The sequence below is a fragment of the Dipodomys merriami genome, unplaced genomic scaffold, assembly GCF_024711535.1.
Source record: "Dipodomys merriami isolate MVZ:Mamm:240054 unplaced genomic scaffold, mDipMer1.0.p SCAF_4, whole genome shotgun sequence".
Lineage (NCBI taxonomy): Eukaryota > Metazoa > Chordata > Mammalia > Rodentia > Heteromyidae > Dipodomys > Dipodomys merriami.
This window is the reverse complement of record NW_027205603.1, coordinates 17,405,934-17,420,547: the sequence shown is the minus strand read 5'-3', so window position 1 is coordinate 17,420,547 and position 14,614 is coordinate 17,405,934. Positions and strand designations below refer to the sequence as shown.

General features: G+C 42.5%; 1 protein-coding gene across 1 annotated transcript in view; it reads left to right on the top strand.

Annotated features, from left to right (window-relative positions):
- Ryr2 (ryanodine receptor 2) overlaps nt 1-14,614 on the top strand; it is a 427,229-nt gene that overhangs the window by 239,703 nt on the left and 172,912 nt on the right. The window contains exons 24-26 of the mRNA XM_069990607.1: nt 2,298-2,401; nt 5,084-5,167; nt 13,182-13,341. Of these exons, the coding sequence (XP_069846708.1) occupies nt 2,298-2,401; nt 5,084-5,167; nt 13,182-13,341 (348 nt within the window). The remainder of the gene's footprint in view (nt 1-2,297; nt 2,402-5,083; nt 5,168-13,181; nt 13,342-14,614) is intronic.

Below are 14,614 nucleotides of genomic sequence, written 5' to 3'. Positions count from 1 at the left end.
GGAAGGAATGACCAGGGCATTTTTGGTAGCACAAAATTGCCTGGATAGAGAACAGGAGGCCCGGGTGAAGGGAGTAGAGGTGGAAGTCTGGTTGCGTGGGCAGGAGGCGGTCACAGAGGACTGTGGACATGCTGTGTGTGATTCTGTAGGGAGCTGAAGAAGGCTGTGGAGGGTGGGTGCATGGGGGAGCTTTGCTCTTAGGTGTAAGAGCAAGAGGCTGGGCAGGAGGAGGGCAGGGAGAGGCAGGGAGCCAGTGTGAGAGGAGCATTTCTCAGTCCTGTCTCTGACAGTGGGGACTGAGGGGCGTGGCTACCGGCCTTCTTGTGTTCATGCTCCAGATATTGTAGAGAGAGGAAGGAATGTGGCAATGTGGGCTTATCTCTGGCGTAGGGAATAGTAGAGTACAGAAATAGGGGGTCAGAGCCTCAGCACTCAGATGAATTCCTTTGCCCTTTCATGTTTAGAATTCAGGATAAGGGATATAGAATTACATTTTGTAACAACAGTGCCTAGACCCAGAGTTCAAATCCCATGACTGACAAAAAAAAATTGTAACTCAGTTTAAATTATAAGTCTGATTCCTTCATAATGGTCACAAGAAAGAAAAGAATAAAGACATATTATAATAATGATGTGATGATGTCTGATTCCTTCATAATGATTACAGAAAAGGAAAGAATAAAGACATTTTATCATTATTATTAATGTTGTTCTTTGTTGCTGTTTCTAAGGTTTGAACTCAGGGCCTGGGCACTGTCCCTGAACTTTTTTGCTCAAGGCTAGCACTCTACTACTTGGGTCACAGCTCCACTCCTGGTTTTTGGTGGTTGATTGGAGAAAGAAGTTTCATGGACTTTGTTGTCCAGGCTGACTTAGAACTGTGATTCTCTTATCTCAGCCTCCTGAGTAGCTAGGATTACAGGCATGAGCCACTGGTGCCTAGAAAAGATGTCCTTTCTAACTTGGCACCTTATGTAGATTTAAAAAGAAGTTCTCATTCATGTTTGCATGCCTCTCCTGTGGCACTGATAGAAGCTGGTAAATGTCCGTGGTGTCTGCCCCAGTGGGCTTTTAGCTGTTCTCTGGATGCCACCACAGCAGGGTTGCGCCCATAATCTTCATCTCTACCAAGATTTTAAAAAGACTTATTATGAAGGCAAGGGTGGGGAACATCTTTCTCATTCATTCTTTCCTAAAAATCTAGAATTTGGTGTGATGGTGAAACTAGTAGACTCTTGTTAATTTTGGGTTCTACATCCATGGATTCAGAGAAAAATGTCCTCTCTACTGGACATATACAGATCCCCTTTTATTTGTGGTAGCTTTGACACCCGATCAGGTCTTGAGAGTCAGGTACAGATGGCTTCGCTTGTGCAGGAGGAGATTCATTGGTGATTGCCACCCATCAGGACATTTTCTTGAAGGTCGTTGAGCAAGCTTGGGTTTTTTACTCACTGGCTCCTTTGTGGGTACAGAGGAGTAACTGACCGTAGACATGTCTCAGGATTTCTTCAACAATGCCTTTATCATGGGGACTCATTTGATTAGAGTAGAAGTAATTTGAGAACAGAAGGCAACTTCCCAGAAAGACTGTGTAGCGTTTGTAGCTATCCTGCTTATTAATACCTCTGATTAGTGGGCCCAAGGCAGACGGATGACTGCAGATGAAAACGAAGTCTTTATCGCACATTCTGACACAGAATGCATCTCAGCTTATAAAATATTTACTTGATGTATGAAATGTTTGTTGAGTGTCTGCCACATGTCGGGTGTGTCCTCGCTGTTAAGGCCACAGAAAGGAGTAAAAGAGGCCCAAGTCCTTGCTCCTCTGTCTTATCTTCTGGTGCAGAGAGGGTAGACTGTATCCCAGTAAGTGGGCATCCACTTTGTGACAGGTGGTGAGGATGGACAGATTTTATTTTAATGTAGGATGGATGGGCAGACTGCCATAGTTGGCAGAATTCCAATTTGAATAAGAAGATCTCAGCAAACACTGGAAAGAGCCAAGCCAGCTGGCATGTGGGCATGAGCAAGCAGGGCAGAGGCACACGGGGGCTGAGGAAGGCGCCGTTCCAGAGAAGAGAGCAGAACACAGAGGATGCTGCCCTTTACCTCTGGCTGTAACCTTTGATGGGAGTAGATTCCTGGAGATGCCAGAAGTTTCTCTGGGGCTGGGGAGGGGGCATGGTGATCTAAGTGCTCCTTCTTGCTTTCTACTTCTGGGCATACAGTGAAGTCATCACTGCACATGTTTGATTTTGGAGACCATGATATGCCAATTTCCTGTGCTGTTTCAGGTCAGAGATGATAATAAGAGACAGCACCCGTGCCTGGTGGAGTTCTGCAAGCTGCCCGAACAGGAACGCAATTACAATTTGCAGATGTCCCTTGAGACCCTGAAGTGAGTGTGATAACTTTCTGTATTTTCTGATCTCTCTCACCTAAAGGAAGTCAAATATTAGAGTGTTTTACTTTAATTCGTCACAAAGTTATTTGAGTTCCAGCAGGAACTTTCCAGAGGGCCCAAGTGAATCAGAATGATTCTCACCATTATTGGTGAGAATTAGACTATGATCTAATTTGTGTGTGTGTATATGTGTGTATGTGTGTGCCAGTCTTAGGGCTTGAATTCAGGATCTATGTGCTGTTCCTGAGCTTTGCTCAAGGCTAGCACTCTACCACTCGAGGCTAGCTCTCTACCATCTGGCTTTTTGGTGGTTAGGATTATGGCATGAGCTACCAGTGCCCAGCTGGTCTCATTATTTTATGTTTTGTTGTTCTGAATCAGTATTTCCCAAATGGTGCGTTACAGAATTTTGAGTTTGTGAACTGACATAGTATGACTCATAGTAGAGCGAGGGACCTAGGCCATCCACATACTGGTCTTGGCTTGTCACAAAACAAGTGTGAGATGTTAAGAGGGAATATTTAGAAACTCTGATATCAACTTCAGGGAGAAAAGTTTATGTCTGTTAAAAATGTAGGTGAATATCATATATTTTATAGGTTTTCACTTTGGAGAATTAGATTTTTCTCTAATAATTTTAATGTATTTTTATCAGAGAATCACATAAGAGAGACTGGAAATGAAGCAAAAATAGTTTTCTTCACTGAAGATCACTTTGGACCCAAAATATATAGAGGATGTGCTATTAAAATAATTAGAGAGATTTTTATTGACAAGTGTCCTGTTGGTCTCTAAAATGGGACAGAGTCATCTTATGATGTTTTTAAATTGATTTAGCCACAGAAATCTTTTTTCAGGAAGAGCCTCTGGGACCATTTCTCTCTGTAGCATACTTTGAGAACAGCTACCCTAGGCTATTTTGTGTCATCTTATAAAGGCAATTTTTCTTTTTAGTGACTTTTTGCTTATCAATCTCTAATTTACCACATTTTCAGTTGGAAGAATGGATCTGGGGTAGGACAAATTAAGCAATGTATTTTCAAATTTATCTAGATAAAAGATTCAGAAAACAATTGCGCAATCTTTTTCTTTGCCTTCTTTCTGTCCCTTGACTTGGTTCCAAGAGTCCTCCCTACCCTTGTCTGCTCTCATATTGCTTGTTTTTTTAAGAGCCAGGGCTAATTTCCAGTGAAGCTATTGCTCCAAGGAGCTAGAACATAAACTTTAAATAATGTTTAGATTCTAGGATTTGGACTCAAGCATCTACTATAAAAGATGCAGATCCATTATCATGGAAATAGTCAAATAAAGCACAGAGCATGAGTTTAGGTTGTCCCAGTAACTCTGAGGAAGAAGGAATTTATATACATCAAGAAAATCAAGAACCAACTAGGTTGAAAACATGACACATCCTTCTGGATATAAGAATGCAAGATGCACAGCCTGATCCACCCTGTTTTGTAGTAAATATCTCCTGTTTCCCTTTGTGGCCGTGACACCAAGTGAGCTTGCTACATCCAGTCCTGTAACTCATGATAGCTCATTATTCCCCAACGTTTGCAACATAATTCAGTTAAGTCTGCCGTCCGTTCCTTATCATTCTGGAAATTGACAGCTAGGCCAGCCATGGCACGGTACGTTCTGGTGGGCAGAGCTCTCCCTGCTTATATTTTGTTATGCTGAACCTCTGCCAAGTGCGTGCATATACCAGTCTCCTTCCCAACCCCTGCTGCTGGCTGTGGTCATTAATCATCAGATGCCTTGGTGTGGGTGGGGTGTGGCTCCCCATTGTCAATGCAAACGGCTCTCTTTCCTGAGCTAACCCTTCACATTGCTGTGCTGTTTCTTACAGTGACAATGGTGTACATGATGGTTTTTATCATGAACGGATTGCACCTGCTTCTTTGCCAGTTCAATGGTATTTGAGCTTACCTCTCCATGACTTACACTTTGTGCAGTTCCACTCGTGCAAAGGAAGCATAGTGCTTGCTTGTTTAATTTCCAGTGCTCATTCATTTATTGACCGGTAGCTGCAGCGACTGTGTGCCTCTGGAGATGGTCCGTCTTCAGGCCCTTACCAGCAGGCTCTTCCTGTGGTGCTCAACCTCTCTGAGTCTCAGGGTTTGTTCTGCTCGGTGGCTTGGAGATCGTACACAGGGGAGCTGTCCTAGGGCCTGCATGACAGGTGTCACAACACCTTCAAAACCCCATGCCCCGCAGAGGGAATGTACATGCTTGTTGACTTTATTTCCTGTTGCTTGTTCACTTCATTTGTTTCAATCCTGCGAAGTTACGAGTCAAAAAATAGATGAGAAAATTCTCCCAGAATACCTCTTGTGTTGAGCTGAGGTAAATCATCGCTGAAACTCTCGTGCTTGACTTGGCATAGACACAGAGCCCTAGCTACCAGGGGGTAGGAGAATCCCTAATGCTGTTCACTTTTGTGAGAGGAGACAGCCAGAGAGAAGAGGATCCAGAGAGACATATCTATTCAGGAGATTTCTGTGTCATTTCCATTTCTAGTCTTAGCTCTTTGGAGTACATAATTTAGAAATAAATGTGTTTTCCTGTTGCTTAAAAACAGGAAACGTGTGTCCCGCTGTCGCATTTGCTACGGGGGTTGGTGTTGGACCCGGGGTGGCCTTCCTGTAGCTCACCTAGGCCTTTGTGTTCCAGGACCTTGCTGGCTCTGGGGTGTCACGTGGGGATAGCAGATGAACACGCGGAAGAAAAGGTGAAGAAGATGAAGCTTCCCAAGAAGTGAGTGAGGGAGCGCCAGCACCGGGAATAGACACGTCCATGTCACACTTCCCAGGTTGCACTTGGTAGACACACACGTGTCTTGTACACTTAAGCTGTATAAAGTGGGTCCCCAAATACACCCAAGCTCAGTCACACTAGGGAATACTTCAGGTCTGTGGTGGAGAGATTGGATCTACCATGTTATAGAGAGAGAAGGAAGAAAAGTGCAGCATAAATTTGGGAGTGTGTGATTGAAGTGTGCTGTTTTTCCAAGTGTGTGTATATATAGGGGTATGTGAACATATGTCCACATTTCTACATGATTATATATAATGTGCCATTTCCTGACAGCATTGTACATACCTTCATTTGCTTTTGTTTAAAAAAATGCTCTTGAGGAATCAACCTGAAGTCAGTGTGATCATCCTTATGAGAGGATGAGAACAAGCAAGGTGGTTGAGTTCTGTCGGGCTGGGTCACCTGCGGTGCCACCACCTATGGCTAAGACATTGTTTAACTTCTTAAAACCGTGCCCTTATCGCCTGAGACCAGGCCTTAGTGACCCTTGCTTCTTAAAGACATCTCAGTATTTAATGACTAAGAGTTAAATAATGGTGATTCTGTCATGCTGTTATTTTTTCCTCTTTTATTTCCCCTGGATTATCTTTTGTTTAAAAAACCATTATTGTAAAGGTGATATACAGAGGGGTTACAGTGACACAAGTCAGGTAATGAGTATCTTTCTTTTTGAACAGTGTTACCCCCTTCCCTGGTTTTCTCCCAGTTTCCCCCTCCCAACCTCACCCCTCTACAAATTGTATAGTTCATTTTCAACATAGTGTTTAGTAAGTATCACAGCTATAATTGTTCACTCTTTGTCCCACTATTTCTGTGTTCCCCTCTTACCTTTCCCCTAACAGATAAATTTACATTTAAAACAAAAGGTACAGAAAAATCAGTGACAAAGGAGAAAAACAAAAACAAACCCAAGAAACAAAATAACAAAAAAACCTCATTTCTTTTTCTTGAAGTTTATTTCAAGAAACATCATTTTATATGCTCATATGGACATAGTTATTGAGCCTTTGTGATCCACTCCTAAGAATATCCTCCTTTCGTCTCAAACTGTGTCAATGTCTAGAGATATGTATAGTTTATTATGTCTAAGTATTTTTTAAAAAATCTTTTACTATCCAGTGTTTTTACTTGTAGATCTATAGGCACATTCCAGCTACCACAAATGAGGGAAACTATGCAACCTATGTTTCTTTGGGTCTGGCTTACTTGGCTTAATATTTTTTCCAAGTCTTTCTATTTCCTTTTATACAATATCATTCTTTCTGATGGATGAGTAGAATTCCATTGTGTATACCACATCATCATCCACTGAGGGGGATCTATGTGGACTGTATATCTTGGCTATGGTAAACAACACTGCAATGAACATGGTTGTGCTGGTAGCTTTCACATGACCTTGTTTGTGGTCAATTGAGTAAATGCCCAGGAGTGGATAGGGAAGCTTTATGTATAGTCTTTTGAGGAACCTCCATATTGCTTTCCAGAGTGGTCAAACAAGTTTATATTCCTTCCAACATTGTGGTAGCAATCCCTTTTGGCCATATCCTGCCAACATCTCTTACTGTTAGTTTTCTTGATAATAGCCATTCTAACTGGAGTGAGGTGACCTCAACATTGTTTTGATTTATGTTTCTCTTATGGCCAAAGATATTGGACATTTCTTTATGTGTCTATTGGTTGTTCTTACTTCTTCTGAGAAGTCTCTCTTTAAGCCTTTAGCCTGTTTGTTAATTGGGTCGTTGTTTCTTTGAGGATTTGTTTTGGGGGAGTTTTATTTTTTTGAGATCTAAGTATATTTTAGATATGAGGCCCTTGTCTGATGCTTATCTAGTAAAAATAGTCTCCATTCTGTGCTCTTTCTACTTATCTTGCTAGCTATGGCCTTTGCCATGCAGAAACTCTTCAATCTGATGTAGTCCCATTATCCAGTCTTTCTTTGATTTGTTGTGATTCTGGATCTTTACTTACAAAGTTTCAACCCATGCCTAAGAGCCTTAGTGTTTTCCCTCCCATTCTTGTAATATTCTCAGGGTAGCTAGCCTTACATTGAGGCCTTTGGTCTATTTAAAGTTGCTTCCAGTGCAGGGTGAAATATAAGGATCTAGCTTCAGTTTTCTGCACGTGTACAGCCAATTCTGCCAGCACCATTTGTTGAAGAGGCTGTCTTTCTTACAACCTGTGCTTTTGGCTTCCTTATAAACATTGGCTGTAGGTCTGTGGGTTCATTTCTGGATCTTCTATTCTGTTCCATTGGTCCTCAGGCCTACTCTTGTGCCAATACCAAACTGTTTTTATTACTATGGCTTTGTAATAGAGTTTGAAGTTTGGTATTGAAATGTCTCCAACACTGTTCTTCCTGCTCTTTTTGCTATTCAGGATCTTTTATAATTCTATATGAATTTTTTTATTACTTTCTTTATATCATTGAAAAATGTTGTTGGGATTTTGGTTGGTATTGCATTGAATTGGTTTGGGCAGTATTGCCATTTTCACAATGTTAATCCTTCCAATCTAGGAACGTGGAAAGTTTTTCCATTTCCTTAAATCTGCTGTATTTTTTTTTCAGATTTTTAAAGTTTCCATAATAGAGGTCGTTTATATCTTTGGTTAGTTCTAGTTGTTTTTTTTTTTTTTTTTTTAAAGTTGCCTGTTTATTTTGGCTGTTACAAATGGAGTTGATTTCCTGATTTCAGCCTTGATCTTTCATTGTTGGCATACAAAAAAGCCAGATTTTTGTGGGTTAATTTTATTCACTGCTACTTTGCCAAAGTTTCAGATCAGCTCAAGTAACTTTGGGGAGGAATCTATAGGGTTCTTTAAATACAGGATCGTGTCATTTGCAAAGAGGGATAGTGTTACTCCTTCTTTCCCTATTTGAATCCCCTTTATGTTTTTCTCTTGCCTTATTGCTTTTGCTCAGAATTTCCCCTGGAGTACCTAATCTGTTTTTCTGAGCTCACGGATTGTAGGTAGCAGGTCTGGGTACCACATGGCCTCCTCCTAGGCTGGGATATTAATCATAAAGTCCAAGTAGAAAAATGTGTGCTTGCCCAAAAGCTCAGAGTCTCTCAGGTTTTAGACTTCTCTCAGGTGCTCCCTGAAAGAATTTATGAAGGCTATGTTATTACTTTTGTACATTTGGGGTTCTAAGAAGTTTTTGTCTGAAGGTTTAAAAGGTTCCAAATCATGTGATTTTTTTGAATGGTACATTTCACATATTTCAGTTTTGAAATTATACTTTTTCATCAGTTCTTAATGCATCCAGTGGAAGCAGACCCACAGTGATTAGACATCCATCCACCATTAGAAGCTATTTAAAAACCACACAAAAAGATCAGTAACAGGGAATAATTCCAGTATATTTCCCACATGCATGTCATGTTAATAATATGCTGAGAAATCCTGGATCTTATACTTGATAATCAAGGTATATTTCTCAATTGAACTTTAAAATTTTGTTTTCTGTGATTATAATTATATGTGTAAAATTGTTTACTTGATTACCATTATAATTATTTTAGTATATCAGCACTAAAAGCAACACAAATTATTGTTTTATAATTAAAAAGTTAGATTATATTAGAAATACCTCAGAGTGAGATGTACTTAGCTTTTCTCTCTCCAATTACCTCATTTCTCCACATATAAACATATTTATTGGTAAGAAACAAGTTGCAAGATCAATTGTATTCTTTGTTCCCATCAATAACTTTTTATAATTAGAAAGATCATTCAGTTTGGCGTGCCAAAATGCAGAGTTGTTTATTGTGAAAAATGTTCTTTAAGGTGACAATTCAATCATATTCTGTGGGCCAGTGGGTGAACCTGTGGGCCAGTGGGTGGGGGAAGGCTCCTTTGAGTTGGCCACTATGGACAGATGTGTCTGCGTCCACCTCTTCTGGCCTCTTGTGCTCTTGTGCTTTCTCTGCTCGGTTGTGGTCAAGGTCTACATAGGGGGCTCTTTCCTCTTGGGGAGATCACTGCCACCATCTTGGCTTTACCCAATTCTCTTTGGGGACCAATAGGAGTGTAACAGTGTTCCCTCTGGGAACTGGCAGTGAGGCGGTAGCAGTGCATGGGTGGAAGAAGGGAGGATTGCTTCCTGCCCACCTATACCTGGACCATTACCACCTCTTCTTCTGCAGTGCCCTGTACAGGGCTTGAAGTGGACTGAAGGGACTGGAATTTTATGGAGTAGGATCTAGTAGGCAGGGCAGGAGTTGCCCTTGGCTCTACAGGGGTCCATCTGGTCCCACCTGGGCAGGGGTGGGAAGTCCGGCCTTCCCTCCCCCTCGATGCCCCTAGACTCTGGAGCCATCAGCTTACCCAGGACGAGAAACCCTCGCTTCTTTATCCTTCATTTCCATCCCAGGGCCACAGGGTCCTCTCTTGGTTGTTGAGAGGTGGAATTTGTCCTAGTATGAGGCTCTTTACAAAAGGCTGCTTCTGGCTCTGCCCTGAAATATCAAAGGTATTACCTTTGAAACATCCCAAACCAAGGACAGCTTTATGAGGGAAATCTTCCTGGAAATGGCTATTCCTGGTGGAGAACGGTCTTGGGTCAAGGAGACTGAAGCAAAGAGTTGGGGCACAGGGTGCACAGCTCATATTAGTTGGTGATTTTGAAGCAGATCAAAACAAGCAAAATCATGGAGGAAAAATATCCCTGGTCCTTTCTTGTTTTAATTTCCATTACAAAGTCAAGTCTTCTGCCATGTTTGCTTTCTGGAGGGTGGCTTTAGGATGCTCGCTGTGTGAAAATGCCATCCCCACATTCATTTCCACAAAACATGCTTCTGGCAAGGTGGGCTGTTCCCATCTTCTGTGGTGGCCGTGTTGGTTCTAAGGCACTGGAAGGGCTGATCTGGTGTTGAAATTCACAGCTCACATCTCCTCGAAGTGCACGTTAGCTTCCCAAGTCTCTCCCATGTACCTTTCAAGGATTCCCAGGCACCACTGAACCTGATTCCTGCTCAGCAAGCCATGTGGGAAGGTGGGGCCAGCCAGAAAACCAGGGAGCGCCAGCTTCTTAGCATCCCTTGTATCCTGCCACCTTGTGTTTGTGGCATCATTTAATTTGGCCCTTGAGTGAGGTTATATGCGTTCTTTTTTCCCAAGGCCCATTTAGGATATGCCTGTACAGGAAGAACACAGGTCAGATGGGCATGAAGCATCAATGTGAATCACTATTTGACATGAAAACCCATCAGCTAGGCAAAGTGCCATCCGTGTTCTTTTATTTTTGATGTTGATAGCTTTGGTAATTTGACACAGATGGAATTGGAAGAATGTCAGGATTTGTTTATAATGCATTAAAAATTACCTTTAAGTAGCTATACAAAGGAGTTGCCATGTAACACACCAAAATTTTGGTGTGTGTGCATGCATGTGTGTGGTTCCTGGGGCTTGAACTCAGGGTTTGAGTGCTACTCCTGAGCTTTTGTGCTCAAGCTAGTGCTAGTCTGAAGGAAGGGCAAGGAAAGAGAAGGAAGGAAGGAAGGGAGGGAGGGAGGAAGGAAGGAAGGAAGGAAGGAAGGAAGGAAGGAAAGAGGAAGGGAGGGAGGGAGGGAGGAAGGAAGGCCAGTCTAGGAAGGAAGAAGGAAGAAATGAGAAGGAAGGAAAAAGGAATGAAATCCGGGTGTTGGTGGCTCAGCCACTCAGGAGACTGAGACCTGAAGATCATGGTTCAAAGCCAACCCGGGCAGGAAAGCCCATGAGACTTTTATCTCCAGTTAACCACCAGAAAACTAAAAGTGGTGCTGTGGCTCAAAAGTGGCAAAACCCTAAACCTGAGCAAAAGAGCTCAGGGACAACACCCAAGCCCTGAGTTGAAGGCCCATGATGGACAAAAAAGGAATTATTAATTATTAATATGCAGGGTCTGTGTATAAATTTAGCACAAATCAAATGATATCATCTAGCAACCAGCCATGATGAGGTGCCTTGAATTGTCATATATACAAAACAGAGTATTTCTGTAAATTTTCCTATAGAAAAATTGTTTACCAAATGTGAGCTATTTTGCAGTGAAATAGGAGTAATTACGTAGAGGCACCCTTATTTCACTGTGAAGAGGATTTCCTGGGATCATTGTTGCCTGGCTGTCATGGTGGCCCTGGGGATCCATGGCTAGCTCTGACTCCCTGGTGGGCAAGAGTGTCTTCATGCCTCTGCGTGACAGCGGTGGGCCAGGGGAAGATGATTCGACTTGGCTTGAAACAGCATTTTCTCCCATGTCCTAATCGTTTTTTAAGCTAGCATTGCTATCTGGTGAATTTGCTTTTCTTAAGCTTTGTGATAAAAATCATGGTTATTTGCATTTATTTAGTGAACAAAGTTCATTCCTTCACACAGTATTCAGCAAAAGGCTCCATACCTACTGGCAGCTGTTTGTGGTGTGGTGTGATGGAAGTTTGGTAACTGGACTAAAAACAGATCACAGTGTGGTGGGCAGAAATGACCCCGCACAGCAGTGACGTAGCACAGTTGTTACCTAAGCGCTGTGCCGGTGTCGGAAGCAGAAAGAGGCGATTCCTCTGTGTGTGTGTGTGTGTGTGTCTGCACGCACGCACGCACACGTGTGTACATGCATGATGTTTTGGGGAAGCATTGTTGATTATATACATTGGTATTGAATATTTAATGATTTTATACTTCTCTGGAAAGATTAAAACTTGTAACTGTTTTAGGAGCTTCCTGTCCCCCTCAGTACATGGAAGCAGGCTCTGGTAAGAGTTCCTTGAACTCCCAGGGAATATGATGGAATCATACATGAGATGATTAGGAAGCTGAGATTTTTTTCCTTCTAATCCCTTCCTGATTTGGAAGCTCTGAGGAAGTCACTAGGGATGGCAGAAGGGTGATGAGTTACAAAGAAGTCAGAATTTCTCTGTGCAATAGGAAGAACTCTCCAATTTATGAAACAAATACTATGTGACTGTAACATTATAAAGAGGAAAAAATAGGAACTTTTTAGGAAGAAGAGTTAATTAAGTGTTTTGGTTGATAAACCAAAAATAGGTACTTTGATCTGAGACTTTGCCAAAGTCTCACTTATTAGAAACACATTCAGTAAAAAGGCAAAAATGTTTGTATGATCTGAAGAGAAAACTGAATGGATCAAGAAAATGTGGTATACACACACAGTGGAGTTTTATACATCCATTAGAAAGAATGATATGGTATCATTCAAAAAGAAATGGAAAGACGTGAAAAAATTATATTAGAAGTAAGCCAGACCCAGAGAAATACAGGTTGCATGTTCTCCCTCATTTGTGGTAGCTAGAATGTGCCTACAAATCTATAAGTAAACACACTGGGTGGTGTGCAGGTGGTTATGGATGAATTAACTGAAGATCATAGACTCTATGGAGAACTCAAACAGAATAACTTTTTAGAAAGATCAGGTCAAAGCCCAACACAATCAGTACCAGGCAATGGGTATATCCAAGATGGGGAAGGAGGATTGAAGTGGTGGAAGGGGTGAAATGCAGTCAAGAATTCATTGTTGATACCACAAAATTAACAAAAGGGAGGGAAGGGTGACACTGTATTTGTAAACTGCTTTGTTACAACTATTTTTTGTGCAACTTTGTACAACTACTTAAAGATCACAATAAAAGAAACACATTTGGTGTTAGGTCTTTTGCATCTTTGAGAGGAAAGAAAAATGTCCTACCTCTGTTTTATTGACACATGGATGGAAACAGAGTTCATGCGGTTCATCCACGTCATCAACCATAGGGAAAACATCCCAGGCTTACTGACCAATCCCTTACCCAGTCCTGCTGAGGCTCTGGGACTGTTGATATGTGGGCCAGGCTTGCTGACTAATCCTTTATCCCCAGCCCCAACTGTGGCTCTGGCATTGTTGGTAGGATGTGGACTAGGACAAAGTTGTCCTGGGGTCTTCAGGAAAGAACTATTTGTAAATGTGTTTGTTTTTGCCTCGCAGTTACCAGCTGACGAGTGGTTACAAGCCCGCACCCATGGACTTGAGCTTCATAAAGCTCACCCCCTCTCAGGAAGCCATGGTGGACAAGTTGGCAGAAAATGCTCACAACGTGTGGGCCCGGGATCGAATCCGGCAGGGCTGGACGTACGGCATCCAGCAGGTATCAGAGGGAGGGGGGAGAGAGGTCTCAGCATGGGGTCTGAGTTTCACCTCCCATGTGAATTATTCTTATTTGCGACAGGAGAGATTAATATATCACGACTGGATCAAACCTCATATTCTTAGGGCTGGACTCAAGGAGTTATACTATCTGAGCTCTTAGGACACTGCTGTTCTAAGACAGCATGGCGTTTCTCCTTCAGAGATGGTATTTTCGGATGGGGCTTTGAAATACTAAAATGAAATAATAACAGTAGACGTACAAATTCCTTATTCTTTCCTCCATGGGGCCAGATACTATTACATCTGCAGAGAGAGGGGTGTCCACCGTCACTAGTGTCTGATGGATTAGTTTGCTATGGCTGTTAGAGGCTCAAATTCCCCAGCTGGCCCTTCTTGACTCATGCAGATAAACGACTCTTCTTCCTACTTTACCCCTGGTGTGCACACAGCCCTAGTGAGATCAGTTTGCCCAACACTGCCCCACCCACAGGTCACAGCTCCACAGGCCACAGACCCAGGGCTGGCACAAAGCTGCCTGACGCTAGGGCCAAAGGTCCTCACGTTCTGAGTGCAATCCTTGGCAGCTCACGATGTGACAGCTTTGCTTGAATATTTTCAGGCCCAAACTGGACCACTGCTCCCCGCTGGTAGAAGTAGATACTGTCTAGAATGAAAAAGCTAGTTGGAAAAAAAAAAGCGTATATCACAAACTCTTCTAATCCAGTAGCTTCTGCCATTTAGGAGAATAAAAGTGACTTAACTAGGCTTGTTTATTTTTCCCCCAGATGACATTTTTGTTTGGTATTTAAGTGGTCTCAGAATCCCCTGAACCTCTATGTGCATGTGCACGTGTGCACACGGATGTGTGTGTGTACCCTGTGACTCAGAAGAGGGCCCAGTCCTTAATTGGCCCCTTGTAGCAAAGCTTGTCAGGAGCACACCGTGATGCTAAATGTTCTCAGCTGATCCATTGCCTGTGCTGGTGGCCGGTGGGAAGCTGTTGTCAGGCAGCAAGCCTGCTTCTGTTACTGCCCTTCATTGTTTCCCTTCCTTTTGGAGAGAGACCACGTCAAGTCCGTGCTCTTATCCATTTGCTTACAACTGTTATAGCCATGGTGTCTGGTAACTTCTGGAAGCTGAGAAGATGAAGGAAACCAAGGCTGGGGCTGCTTCTGCCCTGGGAGACTTTGCATTTTGATGTTTCCATCGCCACCTCACGTCTCAAAGCTTCTGGCATATCTTTGGTGATGATCTGCCTTTATTTCCTCCCC